The sequence below is a fragment of the Prionailurus bengalensis genome, chromosome C1, assembly GCF_016509475.1.
Source record: "Prionailurus bengalensis isolate Pbe53 chromosome C1, Fcat_Pben_1.1_paternal_pri, whole genome shotgun sequence".
NCBI lineage: Eukaryota > Metazoa > Chordata > Mammalia > Carnivora > Felidae > Prionailurus > Prionailurus bengalensis.
This window is the reverse complement of record NC_057345.1, coordinates 162,459,838-162,474,864: the sequence shown is the minus strand read 5'-3', so window position 1 is coordinate 162,474,864 and position 15,027 is coordinate 162,459,838. Positions and strand designations below refer to the sequence as shown.

The window sequence follows — 15,027 nt, the reverse complement described above, 5'->3', positions numbered from 1 at the left end:
CTTACCGGTGGTTTATGCATTATTCCCGCTAGAGAAACACATGCTATAGAACAGACTGTGTTACCATCATGCATTCTTCCTGGGCCAGATTGGAACGGAGTTTAAATTAAGGAAGAAATTCCATTCTTAAGTCTTAGATCTGTTTAAAAAAGTCAGTTCGCAATAGATTTCAGTGACAGAGTGGGCAAATTCGAACTATAAGATTAGTTCCTCTCTTGAGTCTTTCTCTTCTGTGACGTTGTTTTACTTTCTAACTTTTTAATATGAAAAATTACAAACATACACAAACGCAGAACAACGTAACAAGCCTCCATATACCTATCACGTGGCTTCAAAAATTATCTATGGCCAATCTTGTTTAATCTACACCACCATCTATTTCCTTTCACTTTATTTTGAAGCAACTCCAAGACTCGCCTATCATTTTATCTATAAATATTTCCGTATGTATGTGAGAGTCTTTTAAAATGATCTTTGCAGGGAAAGGAAATGGGCCTTCATGCTCAAATGTGATAACCACATGAAAGTCTACATTCTGGAATGTCTCCAACTCTATTGTGATAGCTTAAAAAACATCACGAATCTAGTTTCTCTAGAAGTGCTACTTTTGCCTGGTCTTTGGTTCAGACTGCTTGGGTTCCTTCTCCAGTCTCACCGTGTACTAACCTGTGGCCTTGAGCATTACTTACCTTCTGTGTGCCTTGACCCTTCATCTGTAAAATGAGTGTCATAACACAACCTATTTCATAGAGGTATTCTAAGGAACAAATGAGCAAATGTGCATAAAGTGCTTGGAGCAGTGCCTGGCATATAATGAGCACTGTGTGCTAGCCATTTTTATAACACGAAAGTGCAATACTTATTATTAGAGATTAAAAACAAAGGAATGCAATTCTTTCCATTGAGTCAAGAGTGCCAGAATGCTGTAAGAAAGCCAGTAATGAGTTTCTAAGGATCAAGATGAACAGATATCAACAGAAAGCCTTTACAGTCCATCCGGGACTCACAGAAGCAGCAACTCAGCTTGCTTTGTAATGAATCTTATTACTCCAAGTTTTAGAAACTCAAAACCAAGAAAACACGTGAAATTTCAGAATTCTGAACAACGACCAAAAGAATATTTATTTATGTACCTTGGCATCAGCTTCCCAACACTGACGTAACAGCTCAGCAAAACTTCTGGGGCAACTGCTTGGAATGGTTAATCTCTACCAGAGAGAAAGGAAAAACAACACAAGGATTGACTCATTAAGGTAAGCAAATACTGAAAGGTCATAAAAGTTAATTTAAGAGCATAAATAAGTCATTAACTTTAAAACTTCCATTGATTGATACATGGCAAGTAAGAATTTATGTTTAGATTCATAATATCTAATCTCTAAAGACACTGATGCTACTTTTCTTCCAAAACGGTATCCAAGTGGATGGAGAAGTTGGATTCAGCACAACAAATCCAAAAAAACCTAGACACAAGTCTAAAAGAAACTACAGTAGGACAGGGGCAAGGGGGAACAGAAATACACACTGTAAAACCACAAACCTATCACCATTCTTTCATAGACAACTACGAAATCTGCAGACAGGTCGGGCAGCCAGGCAACCAGCTTGGCTCTGGCAGGAGGTGTACAATTCTGAAAGCGTCTTCTGCAGAGACCATCAAAGAGAGAATTTTAAAGAAGTGTGCCTTTTCTCATCAGCAAAGAGGATATTCTGTTTTTTCTTTTTCTTTTTTTTTTTTTAACGTTTATTTATTTTTGAGACAGAGAGAGACACACCATGAACGGGGGAGGGTCAGAGAGAGGGAGACACAGAATCCGAAACAGGCTCCAGGCTCTGAGCTGTCAGCAGAGAGCCCGACGCGGGGCTCGAACTCACGGACTGCGAGATCATGACCTGAGCTGAAGTCGGACGCTCAACCAACTGAGCCACCCAGGCGCCCCCAAAGAGGATATTCTGAATGTATGACCCCTTATGGGTAAACCGCAGGGACTGGACACAACAGAGATTATAATGTGAGGATCAGTCCCGTTCCAACATTTTATACAAGTGGTTCTCTAGAACTTGCGATGTCCCTGGAGGCTCTCTAGAGATCTGCAGAGGCATTTTTTGTTTGTTTTAAAGACTGGAGGGCTGCACCTGGCATGGGTCAAGAGTACTAGACATCCTTCACTGTGTTGTAAATCCCTGATTAAGTACTCCCTCATACTCCACTAAACTCCAGATGCTCTGGGTGCAAACAACAAGGTTTATCATTTTCTGACCCCAGACTCTCTCTTGGATTTATAAACACATTTTTTTGAGCAGTTTTAAAATACAATGAATTAAGAATGCAACTACTAAATAAGATAAATCAAGGGCAGATTGATCTTTGCAGTACTCATAACCTTACCGAGATGTTTGGAAAACATCACCTGCAACGGCATTGCTCATGCTGCTGGAATCACTGATAGAATTCAGCTCGACTCTGCATGTGTAGCTCTTGAATCCTATTTACCCGCAGGGACAAGCATCTAAAATTGTTCCAAACTCTCCTCTCTTGTGGCCATGCCTGTGCATTTATACACTGCAATACCTTTTTCATCGATTTCTTCTTTATTACAGTTAGAGCATTATGTTAACTTTAAAATATAATGTGTATAATGGGTAGGTTGCACTACCTCTGAATTTCATTTCAGGGAAGTAGAGGGACCATTAACAGGGTTGTTATCAAAAGAGCGCTGGGTGTGAGTTGAGAACTGCTGCACTGAGAAGTACTGAGATTTATTTCACAGTATTGTTTACTGAAGAAGTTTTGTAAATAAAAAGCTTAAACTGAATTTATTTGGATTTGGGGGAGGTTGTGTATAAAACTAGAAAAAGAGTTATTCTGGCAGGAAAACAGATGATCTATATTTAGAATTACAGATAACCTTAAAATCAAAATAAACCAAAATAAAACCTTATAACCAAGTTTTAAACAAAACAACCCTCTCCAAGTTAAAGGTATGCTAAACATCTTTTTAATTGATTACATAGAACAGAGGAGATGTAGTAACCTGCACTCTTATTTTACTGTAATACATGGTAAACCGTACTCCTATTTTACTGGAAACCTTTTGATGAAAATCAAAAGGAAAATCGGGTGTTTACTTAAACACACACACACACACACACACACACACATACACATACACATACACATACACATACACACACATACATATGATGGCTGGTTGGGAGTAGCAACTAAGAAAAACGAAGTGATTGCAACTATTCAGCTGAATCCACTCCATGGCAAAAAAATTTCTCATAAAAGGTAACATTTTCAATATAACTTTCTCACATTTTTTCTAAGAACTGAAATGTGACCTGGACGAATATGGATGTTAATTTTCTGTCATCTTTTCTCACTGAAAAACTTTTTAGCTACTGAATCTTGAGACATTATGAAATAAGATATAATTATTTTAAGTTATCTGATATGGTCAAATATCAACTAAATCTAAACTCACGCGCTAATGTAAGGGATTATTTTGGTGCATTAAAAAGTACTTTAAAAAATAAAAATATAAAGTACTTTAAAAGGGAACCCAAAGCATTTAAGTCCTGATTACCTAATTGTGGGTATTCCTACTGCATTAAAACATCCTGAAATGGCCAGAATATTAGCAATAGATTTGCAACACTTCAAAACGGTAAGATTTTAAAAGTTTCAAATTTAAATTAAAATATTTCCCAAACACTATTTAAATTAAAATAACCCCAAAATGCATGACATTTTTTAAAGGTCATACTCCTTTTTGCACCATTTTCTACATAAGATGCAAAAAAATTACTCTTAATAATTTATCTTTTTCTAAAGTGTAGTCAACAATGGATTAAGCTTTTTGAGGATTTCTATTAAGAATAGTAGCTTTGCTACTAAGAACAAAACACATTTTACAAGAATCTAAGTACTTGTAAAGATAGAAATTACCCTGCTAGAATATTCTGAATGACCACTAATTCAGTTTTATGGAAATAACAAAGGCAAACATACATGTCTGGAAGAATTATGAAATTTACTAGCAATACCCTCCTACTTTCAGGACTTCTGTAAGGATTCACTGTTTGCTTTAACAGTGCTTTATGTATCTAGTTTTAATAGGATTTAATATTAGGAAAAATTGTTTGAAGGCCTTATTTCATTATTAAGCACTTAGAAGCAAAGACCTTCAGATATTTTTAGAAAGTATTGATCTTCCTACAGATCCAAAAAGCAGTCCCAAATGGTGAAACTAAGTAAGGTCTAGAGTCTAGTTGAGAGTAATGTATCAATGTCAACTTTTTGGTTTTGGTATTGGCCTACACCTGTATCTCACCAGTGGCAGAAGCTGGGTGAAGGATACACAGAATCCCTTCTAATATTTTTGCAACTTACTGTGAGTCTATGATTATTTCAAAATAAAAGTTAAAAAGAAAAGACAATTCTAATATTTGAATATAGGTGCATTCTAGCGTGAGTAGCTTACATTTAAAGTGTCTCGCTAAGTTTAAACACATCATTCTTTACTTAAATGAGGCCTGTTAAAGAAAAAAAATACAGCTTGCTCTTTTCAACTCAAGAACCCAAGATATTCCAAAGTAAAAATAAGTGAATTAAAATAATTAGAAGTTGAAAGGATTTTGGAAATTACATTTAAATCAAAGTCTCGATTTTATTATGAAATTAAATAAATCCTTGGCAAATTTTTTTCAAGCTTTAAGTCAAGTCCCAGGTAGTTAACATACAGTGTACTATTAGTTTCAGGTATAGGATTTAGCGATTCAACACTTACGTCATAACACCTGGAGCTCATCACAACAAGCGCCCTCCTTAATACCCATCACCCGTGTAACCCATCCCCTCCTCCAGCAACCCTCAGTTTGTTCTCTACAAACTGCCAGTTGAGACTTGGCAATTATTTTAATGTTATGTCAGTAGAATTTGTTTTGGTAATAAGTGTCTACGTTTATGAGATGAAATGAAGACTCCTTCCCGAATGATGACAATGGAATTTACAGCTAAACTGCCATATTTTTGACAAATAAATACGTAGAATGAGAGTAGAGAGAGAAATATCCTCATAATACCCAAATTTCCTCAAGTTCAGTGGAAAGTTGGGAAAACTTGTGTCACCATGGGGGGGGGGGGTCTTTCAATTTGCTATTCTATGTCCAGAATGGGAGGGATCTGAGTAGTCTCCGTCAGTTATTAGCTGGCCATCATGTACACCATGGATAAAACAGTACAACCTACTCTAGGGAATCCTTCAGGGAAAGGGGGGAGATAGCCTCTTTGCTGTACAGGGTGGGGAGGTTCTGAAGATTATGGGTGATTCCCAGCCCTCAAGCCTGCTATCCAAAGGCAGTTTCTAAATTCATTTTTCTCAACAGCTTTAATAATCCTTGAGAGATACTCCAATGTTTTGAAAGTGCTTCAGATTCACACCTCTTCTGCCATCCTTTAGATGAAGTACTATTTTTAAATATTAATTCGTTTTTCTTAGACATATTTGGAGGGCCCAGTTGGCTTTTAAAAAACTTTCCTCTAGCTTATCTTGGAACAACATAGAGGGAAATAAATTACATGGAGTGTTCTGCTCCAAAGTCAACATTGGGTCAATAATTTTCTTCCCTCTTATTTGTAACCCCAGAACCAAACATCTAATCACCTCACTGGCAAAAGAAACTGAACAGAAACAAGTGGGTTCTCCTATCATGAAAATATCAGTTATTCTATGTACCAGGTCTGATTTAATAGCACACCAGGAATAACCATGACATTTAATTAAAACAGAACAGCTCCTGTGAAACACTGAGCAAGACACGTTCTTGAATATAACTCCTTTTCCTTTTTCTTAAATTGGCAGCTCTCTCCCATCAAGTTCAGCTATCATGAACATTTCATCCGCTCTCAATAGCTCAGGAGGACAAATTAATAAGGTAGCTGGATTATGTGATCTAAACTATGGAAACATGGTTTCTCTTAGTCAATAGCAGCTTTTTGGTTAATCTAGTCTGTTCCTGCACTCACATGGGGAGCAAATCAATCCAATTCTTTTAAAGCATGAAAAAAGGAATATCTCTATACAGTCAACCTTTTTGCAAATTATTTTATGCTAAGGTTACACTCTTACCTTCTGTGGAGGGCACAGATAAGGTCTGGAAATGAAGGTTTGTGAAATAAGGTTGTTTTGCATTGCAAAGACAACTGCATGCTTCCATTACTTGATCTAAGTTCTCCTAGTACCTTGATATTGGATGCTTCATCCTTATGCTGAGGATTTCCATGCCTGTGCATTTCAGTCACAATTTTAAACCTTTCAAAATGTAGTTGCTCTCTTTGATATGAATGTACCACGTTCTCTGATGTAGGCTCATAGGTCCAACTAACTGAAAGCCTCAATTTGTGGGAAGAAGAAAAGCGAGGCTGGGGACACAGCACAAACGGTGTTTACGCCACTGAAGTTCTTTTGAAATGGAAAGGCTCTGCATGAAGAAGGGAACAGTTATGCCACTGCCTCGCCAATTCCAGTGAGGAGCTCATCTTCAATGTAGTGTTCAACGTAGGTGGCAAAACTGTAATTTTTCCCTTTTTTGAAACTATTTTTTCTTCTTTTATTTTTGAAATTCTCATCTAAGCGACAGTTTCTTGTACTATAGTGACTCCTGCTGGGAGAGGTAAGTTGAAGTAGCTGAAGGTCTCTTACAGATATATCAACTCCCGGCCAGTAAAAAAGATGTCCTAAACGCAGGAGATGGAGTTAAACTGTTCCCCTACCTTGGACGCAATGGCTTCTTTCATCACTAAGAACAAACCCCTAGGTTTTACAATTGAGACTGAGAAACTAGTACAGTACTTGTACAATTTTTGATCTACAGCATCACGACGTGAAGCTGCAACAATTAGATGTAAAGGGTCCATTCATGAGGAATAACATCACTTTGACCCTTTGTGTTAGCTCCTACTGCTAATCTTTCCATAAGCGTGAACTTACTTTCAATTTGAAGAAGATGAAAAAGTCTTTTGCAAAACCCCAATACTGTTTTCTGATCTATGTACCTGAATGGAGAATCGTAGTCTTACCTCGTTTTTTTCCACTACAAGCCAAGCTACTTGTAATCCTTCCAAACCTTTAAAGGGGACCTCCCTTGTTAGCATCTCCCAGAGAACCTGGAACAAAAAGAAAATGGAATTTTTATTCTTGTACTTTATATTTTTGGTGTTTTACTGAAACTTTATCTAACATTTAACTGTATCCAATTACCAGACAAAAACCAACCCCACCTGTAGAAACTTGTGCAAAATGTATATATTCATATATATATATATATATACACACACACATATATATATACACACACAATTTTGTGTATATGTATATATACATATACATATAAACATATACATACATTTTTTGTTCATTTTTATAAAGAAAAAAAAAACTAGAAATCAGAACATTTAGAGCCAGACTTAAAATTTTATGAAACCAATGGGCCTACATAATTTATCTTGTAAGTTATGAGAATTCTCACAGATTCCCACAAATTAGATTTTACATTTTGTTGGTCAAACTCTTTCCACCTTCAATTGCCGATAAATTTCTCCGTAAGATAATAACTGGGAATTCAACTGTAGTTTTAAAGGTTCAGTAATGGTCTGATAAAAGAAAAATTGAGCTCTAAATCCGAATCACTGGCTAAACCCTTCACCCCATAATAGTAGGTACTTGCAAAAACTCTAACATTTAAATTTTGTGTTTTTGGAGAAAGCGCTCTCAAAGTCAGTCAGTCTAAGGTATTAATTTTCTTCCCCCTATAACATCATTTATTATATATTCTAAAATGTAATAAATACTTTATGTTCATAAGTATAGGCTGAGTGTGTGTGTGTGTGTGTGTGTGTGTGTGTGTGTGTGAATTTATGTGTATGTTCGTCTCTCCACAATCCTTGAGATCAGCATGACTAATAAATCTGCACTGGAATGCCCAAAGAAAGCAAACTGAAGCTGGGAATGCTGAAAACTGCCAATATTTTGGGTTTCATTTAAAATACTAAGTAATGGAGATTTTTATATTCAGGTGACTTTCTCTATACCAATGAGCATCAAAATCAGTCTATCAACATTTGGTGAAGTGCAAACACAATTACAATTTTACCCGTAAATCACCACAACCACCACTATCACTTATTGAGTGATTATGTTCCAGATGGTCTGTTGAACCCTTTACACATGTTACTGTGATTAATATCAACCCCATCGAACAGATATTATCCTCATTTTACAGATGAGGAAACTAAGGCCTAAGAAAGTTAAATTAAACTTGCTCAAAGACACTCTGCTATCAAGTGGCACTTGCTGCCTTGCCCTAAAGGTCAAGCTCTTAACCTGACATAACTCTAGAGAAGAGAAGGCTGCAGTATGAGAGAGAATGTGACGAGCCATAGTGCAGGTGTGGAGCCATGGCAGAGGTGAGAAGCAAATGAATTCGGTTTTGATTTAGATTTCTCTTGTCCTAAAAACAAAACAAAAGCCATTTCTAAATAAGAACGTTGACTGAGGACATCTATTCAAGCAGGTCCTACAAACCTTTACCTCTATATCCACTGCTCCCTCAGCCAGCGCTCGGTCATATTTGAATCAGAACGTGTTAAATGAACTCCGGCTAATACGAAGATAATTAGCAGGAAAATCAGGGAAATCGGCAGATGCTGCTCAAGCGGGAGAAAAAAAATTCGCTGCAGCCTCTTTCGGCTTTTAATCAAGTGTGTAAGGTGCTTCTTTAGAAGAGCTGCTGAATAATTCTATTTGAGTCACAGAAGTGATTAGGAAAAGGTAAGGGGCATCCCGGAAGGGGATGATTCTAGTAAGCACTATAAGTAAAGGAAGCTGAGGAAGACCAGAACAGGTATGCAATCACCCCTGGGACCCCGCCTGCACAGGGGAGGGAGACGAGCAGGAAATGAAGCCCCTCCATTCAGTGCAATTACCACTCCCCTGATGCTAGGGTTGTGGAGGGGAAGGGATATGAACAGCAAGCAAATGGAAGGATTTGGCCCTTCTTCAGGAGAAAGAGTACAGTGAATCGACTTCAAATAAATCAAATGGTCCAGACCCCAAATGTCGAGGTAAGTGGCCTTGCATCCCGTTTTCTGAGTGTGGCCTGCACGCACAACCCATTGCACAGGCGCACACGTGAAGGCTGACTGCATTGTATGAAGTAAAATGCAAAACCAAGAGCTTGGGAGTAATACAGGAAAAGATTTCTGTCATTCTCTGTTCCAAAATATTCAGTTGGAAAATAGCCAAAATCTACAAAGATCTGAGTTCTATTTCTCCAAGAGTTCTAACACTGGAAACATAAGAGTTTCATTTTAGTCCCTCTCTGTATCTCAGACATGCTCCTGCAGCTGAGGGTCCCTGTGACAGCCACACACGTGTGGGATCTGGACAGGGCACCGGGAGCCGCTGGGCGCTTTAGGTGAAGTCCAGCACCAGCACCTGCCGCGATGCCGTTACTAATTCACCAGGTGTAGGCGTGTATCAAAACATAGGTGGTATGATATAGGACAACAGCTGTTTCTACATGAAACACAATGACGTTTGGCACAAAAAAGTCCTTTGTGGAGGAAGTCATTTGGAGGTCTAAAAATATATTAAACTATGCCTGAAAATACCAGTGATGGGGATGCAGGCCAAACATTATTGTGATCTTTCCCCTTAAAAATACTTTCCAACTCATTCTATACTGAGACGTGCTCACGTTTAAATTGTGCTCACAAGGAAAATTTTCTATTTTCAGCTTGCAGAGAAACTTGGACAAGGCTGTGTACTTTTCCTGCCTTTTCTTTTACAAACAATGGAAAGCCATTACCTGAGCCAGGTTGGTTCTGGAACGGGGCTCATAGACAAGTGAGGCAGTGATGCTCCCTCTTAAGCCACTCTATTTTCAAATAGTGGTTCTGGCTCAGAAGCTTCTGAGAAGCTAATCCTGTCTGCATTGTCATTAGGAGAGCTTTGTTTCTAAAGAGTGGCGAGGCCTTGTGTTCTCAGAAGGCTATTCTTTCAATGATTTTTGGTTTCCTCCAGGCTTTTCTTTTTTGTGGATAACATACTACACACTCCTCTGGTTTGGTCCTTCAAGAGAAATCACCCTAAGGGGGTAGCACAATCTCCTTTCTTGTAAAATGGAGAGAGAAACAATCGCCTGCCTAGCAGAGTCTGTCAGCTTAGAAGCAAGGACCACAAGATCCATTTCGGGGATTTGTGTCACATTTATTTTTAAGGCTGTACCAGGCTGTTAGTGTTGCCATGTGCTAAGAAGCCACACAGGTTTATCAAGCTGCGGAGGGCCAGGGACTTGGACGATACTGGGGACTGTTATTATAGCAAGTCTGAAAAAAATAGAAACATGAAAAGCAAAAACATATTAGTTGTGTTTTTTTTTGAGGTGGATTTCAAAAAAGGACAACTCTTTTATTATGGTCTTACTCATCTGTATGTGACTGCTATGTATGTATGTGTGTCGGGGCTCAATGACCAGGATGGATTTTCAATGAGCTATGGGAATTCTGTTCTATGCAAAGAGATACTTCAATGACAAGTGGTTCTAGCTACTCACTCATTTTTGAAAGGAGATCCAAAGTTCTAAATAACCAACCACCTTGCTTTCCTAGGTAGGTCTCTCTTTCAAAGTCTATGCATTACAAACTTCTAAAACCAACATGCCCCTACCTTACCAACCATTCGCTACTGCTCTTTTAGGTAATACCTACTTTGACCATGTAATGTTTTCTTCATTTTTTAAAAATGCTATGATTGCTTAAGCAAACAACTCTGAAGAGCATGCCTTGTACTATTTCTTTCGCTAAATGGTGTTTATCAAGAACAGAATGGGAATAGGTTGGAATTAAATAAAATCTTGAATTCTCATTTATACTTAAGTTAGTGTATGTGCAATTTTCTGAATGGAATTTTGTTGATAAAGCTATGGGTAAGGATAACCAGAGTTCCAAGTAAACCTCTCTAAGATACTGTTTTAGTTTCCACCAGTCAAAAGAAGTCTCTATCATGAACGCAGAGTGGATATTCAGCAGCATGTGACTGAGGCACATGGGTTCTAAGGTGAAGCATCTGGTGTGTAAATATAGAGCAACACTGGAAATGTTCAGCGACTGGCTATCAGGCATGCTATAAATTACTTGATAGAATGATCTGTTAAGCAATTTGTTAAGTTCCTCAGAACAAAACAAAGGAAGGATCTGTAAACAAGTACACAGAAACCCTTATTCGCCAAGAGAAATGTTCAGGGCCACCTACTAAGAAAGCAGTGAGCAATCACCTGAAGGAAAAGCTTTTTAATAAAGTAAACAACATTTGCAGACTCAGAAAGGTTGATTCAAACTATGGGTAACATGAGGGGGTCAATGAGGAATGAGTGAAAGGGATTTAAAAAGATGCAGGAAAAAATCCTAAGCACGGCAAACAGAAGTCACCACCATCGTTGATAGTTTGCGTGTGAAAATGAACAGATTCTTGGTTACTGGAACGGAGATTCTGTCTCAGCTCAGGAAACGCAGTGGGTGCATTTCACACAAAAGCCCCTGGCAACTGTAAGGTTTTGGAGGGAGGTGGTGTGAGATTTGTTTTCATAAATGTTTCATAATACTGAAACCAAAAATTCATTCTGTAGGTAACTCAGAGTTGTCTTTCAGAGCAAACATTTCTGAGATAGGGAAAGTCCCAGACTTGGGAGAATTTTAAAAGTAAAAGTGCTGTACAAGAGCTTGGGGAGTGTTAAAATGAGCCTCAAAAGTCTTCCAGTTCATATAAATGTGCAAAAAGAATTTAAAAACTATAACCACATAAACGTGTGTGTATGTCTGTATACACATGACTCTCTACGAACCATCCCAGCCGTGGTGCTCCCCTTCCCCTCCCTCCTGCTCCACAGAGGAGTCTGTGAATGAACCATGGCCTGCTGCACAACATAGAGTGCTTTTAACATTTGTCAAAGGCTGTAAAAAACCAAAAGTATACACAGTAGAGATTATTAGTGGCCCTTAAAGTCTAAAATATTTACTATCAGGTGCTTTACAGGAAAAGTTTGCTGGCTCCTGTTCCACAAGATGAGCAACAGACTGGCGAAATACAATTTAAACTACCCGATGTTAGTGCCTAGCACAGTGCCTGACGCACCAAAAAAATACATTATTGCTTAAAAACAAAGGAACAGAACTTCCTAAGAGAAAATGAGGTCACAAAAAGTCTGAAATTGCAACCAATTCCCTCATTTTCAGACTCCCCAGCAGATGATTTGGAGGATGGTCAGAATGTAATAATTTTTGACACAGGGAACCAGTTTTAGAATCTAGTGTCTTTAGGAACTTATGTTTTTTTCCTCATCTTTCAGTGAGACTTATTTGGTCACTGTCTATAATAGTTTATAGCCTTCATCCTTTTTTTTTAGTTTTTTTTCTTTTAATGTTTCTTTTTGAGAGAGAGAGAGAGAGAGCGCGCGCACAAGCAAACGCACGGGTGGGGCAGAGAGAGAGGGAGACACAGAATCCAAAGCAGGCTCCAGGTTCTACTCTGTCAGCACAGAGGCCAATGCAGGGCCCTGAACCCATGAGCCATGAGATCATGATCTGAGCCAAAGTCAGACGCCTCATTGACTAAGCCACCCAGGCGGCCCCTATAGCCTTCATCCTTAAAAACACCCAGAATTATAGGAAATGAGATATTTAGCCTGAAGCAACTGTTGTCTTCCAGCCTTTAAAATTCTAGCCTTTTGCCAAAAACATGTATTTCATTCTTGTAAAGACTTTTTCCAATAGCCAACAAAATTAATTTCTATTATATTAAATAAATGTGGTGTACATAAGATGTATTATAATTTAGAAAAAGCTTACCAATGAAAACAAGCCCAAAACTTAAGTACTGAAGCCAGCAGTAAATATTTAGAGACTGATGGCCTCGAAAGACTCTCGAAAGACTGGTGGCCTCGAAAGGAATACATTCGACAATGCTGGTCTCCTCCTGGGCCATCAGCTGTCACTCGCAATTGAAATCATAGAAGTTTGGGAAGAAGAGCCACGTTGATTTGGGCCAAAATTAGTCTGCTGCTTTTCTTATTATGAAAATGTCCTTTTAAGAGTAATAATATAAATATAAAGGCACTACAATTAGGGGTGAGACCCAAAGAGAAGGAGTTACAAATACTATTTTAGACTTTTTAAGAGATACACAGTATTGTTAGGGATTAAAAAACAGCTTCTCTTTAAAAAGGGGCAACAGGAGTGTGCCTGGGTGGCACAGTTGGTTGAGAGACCAACTTCGGCTCAGGTCATGATCTCACGGTTCATGGGTTTGAGCTCCACGTAGGGCTCTGTGCTGACAGCGCAGAGTCTGCTTGGGATTCTCTTTCTCCTTCTCTCTCTGCCCCTCTCACTCTCTTTCTCTCTCAAAATAAAATTAATTAAAAACAAAACAAAACAAAAACAAGCAACAAATGAATTCCTTCTACTACCAAAGAATCACCTTGCTCATCTTCGCCTCCCATCCCACCGGTCTCCCTATTGCACTTACTTCTTTCTCTCTGCTTATTCCTCAAGAATGATCCACCTCAAAACTCCTCCTCCAAAAGCTTCTGCTCCTTAAGGGATCCTTTCCTGTGGTCTCCATTCCCTGAGCATCCCCTACCCCCACATTCTATTCTCGTAACTGTGCTGCTAAGTTGTGACTTTTACACGATACCTTCGATTCGTGTTTCAGAGACTCACGCTACTTTATAAGACTCACAGCAGACATGGGCAAGGCCATGTGCTAAAAGCTATACTTTTCCTTCTGTACTCTCCAGAAACTCACCAGTCAGCTTAAAGTTGACATTCAAACATCTCCTGTTAATGAAATCACGTGGCAGATCTATTGGTGTGTTCTGAGTAACTTATTACAATGAAGTCCCGTTCCAAATGACCCACGTTCCCACTGACTTACACAGACATTGCACAGTCACATGTCCAGCCCAGGACAGCACTCTTCCCAGGAGTGCGTCAGGCCCGATGTGACTTCAGGGTCCATCCAATTCGCTGTTTGGAAGCAGCACTGGTTTCTTCTCAACACAGGACACAATAAAAGTGATCACAGGAAACGTCCCCACGACTGGATCGGCCACTGCTCTAGGCATCCCACCAGGAAACAGCATCACTGCCGTAAAGCTGTGTTAAATTGCTGTATCCCCCTCTGTAGGTGTTTGCTTTTTGTATTTCCTTGGGCAACAGAAGATGAGAAATGAACTCACCACACCATAGGAATATGTGTCACAAGTTTCAGACACAGGGAGACTCTGGATAACTTCTGGGGCCATCCATGGGAAAGTTCCAACCAAGGACATGTGTGTTGTATGGTTATGGAACCGAGAGGCACCAAAATCGCATATCTGAGAAGAGAGAAACAAGTATCAACCTTCTACTACTGATGAATAAAAGAATTATCAGTCACAAAAACCTACATCTGAAGTTTAGAAATACTTTTGAAGAAAATTAAAAGAAACAGTCCTACCTTCAATACCCCATCAGCAGCTATAACAACTAAAAAAAAAGAAAGAAAAATTATGATAATCATCTAATTTGAGTCATCTTATACTGAAAGAAAAAACTGCCATAAACTTCTATCTTCCATATGGCATGTGAAAGGTAAAACTGAAGTATTTACTACATTGAAGATTTTGCAAAAAGCTGACATTAAAACAAAACCAAAAAACGAATTCCTTGAGCTGCTGATTAAAGGTTTTCAAAACATTTCTTTAAACCAAATGTCATACTGTCCAGTAAACAGGGCATGCATTAATAGTTGTAGAGCGAACCAAACTTTTTACTTGGGTTCTGCCACTAGACTGCCAGCATGATACTGAGGAAGGCATCAGCACTATCACTTCATGGTATATAGTTTTTGCTCTCAACTGAAGAGTAATTTTCTTATAGGCAGGGACAAAATTCATTCATTCACTCTTTCACACATTCATTCA

The 15,027-nt window shown here is 38.6% G+C and overlaps 1 protein-coding gene across 8 annotated transcripts in view; it reads right to left on the bottom strand.

Moving 5' to 3' along the window:
- The window catches only part of MAP3K20 (mitogen-activated protein kinase kinase kinase 20), a 186,523-nt gene that overhangs the window by 60,475 nt on the left and 111,021 nt on the right, over nt 1–15,027 (bottom strand). For all 8 annotated transcript variants that reach the window (XM_043577070.1, XM_043577065.1, XM_043577069.1 and 5 more), the window contains exons 6-9: nt 14,562–14,590; nt 14,302–14,439; nt 7,088–7,174; nt 1,134–1,208 (exon numbers count right to left, since the gene is read on the bottom strand). In XM_043577070.1, the coding sequence (XP_043433005.1) occupies nt 1,134–1,208; nt 7,088–7,174; nt 14,302–14,439; nt 14,562–14,590 (329 nt within the window). The remainder of the gene's footprint in view (nt 1–1,133; nt 1,209–7,087; nt 7,175–14,301; nt 14,440–14,561; nt 14,591–15,027) is intronic.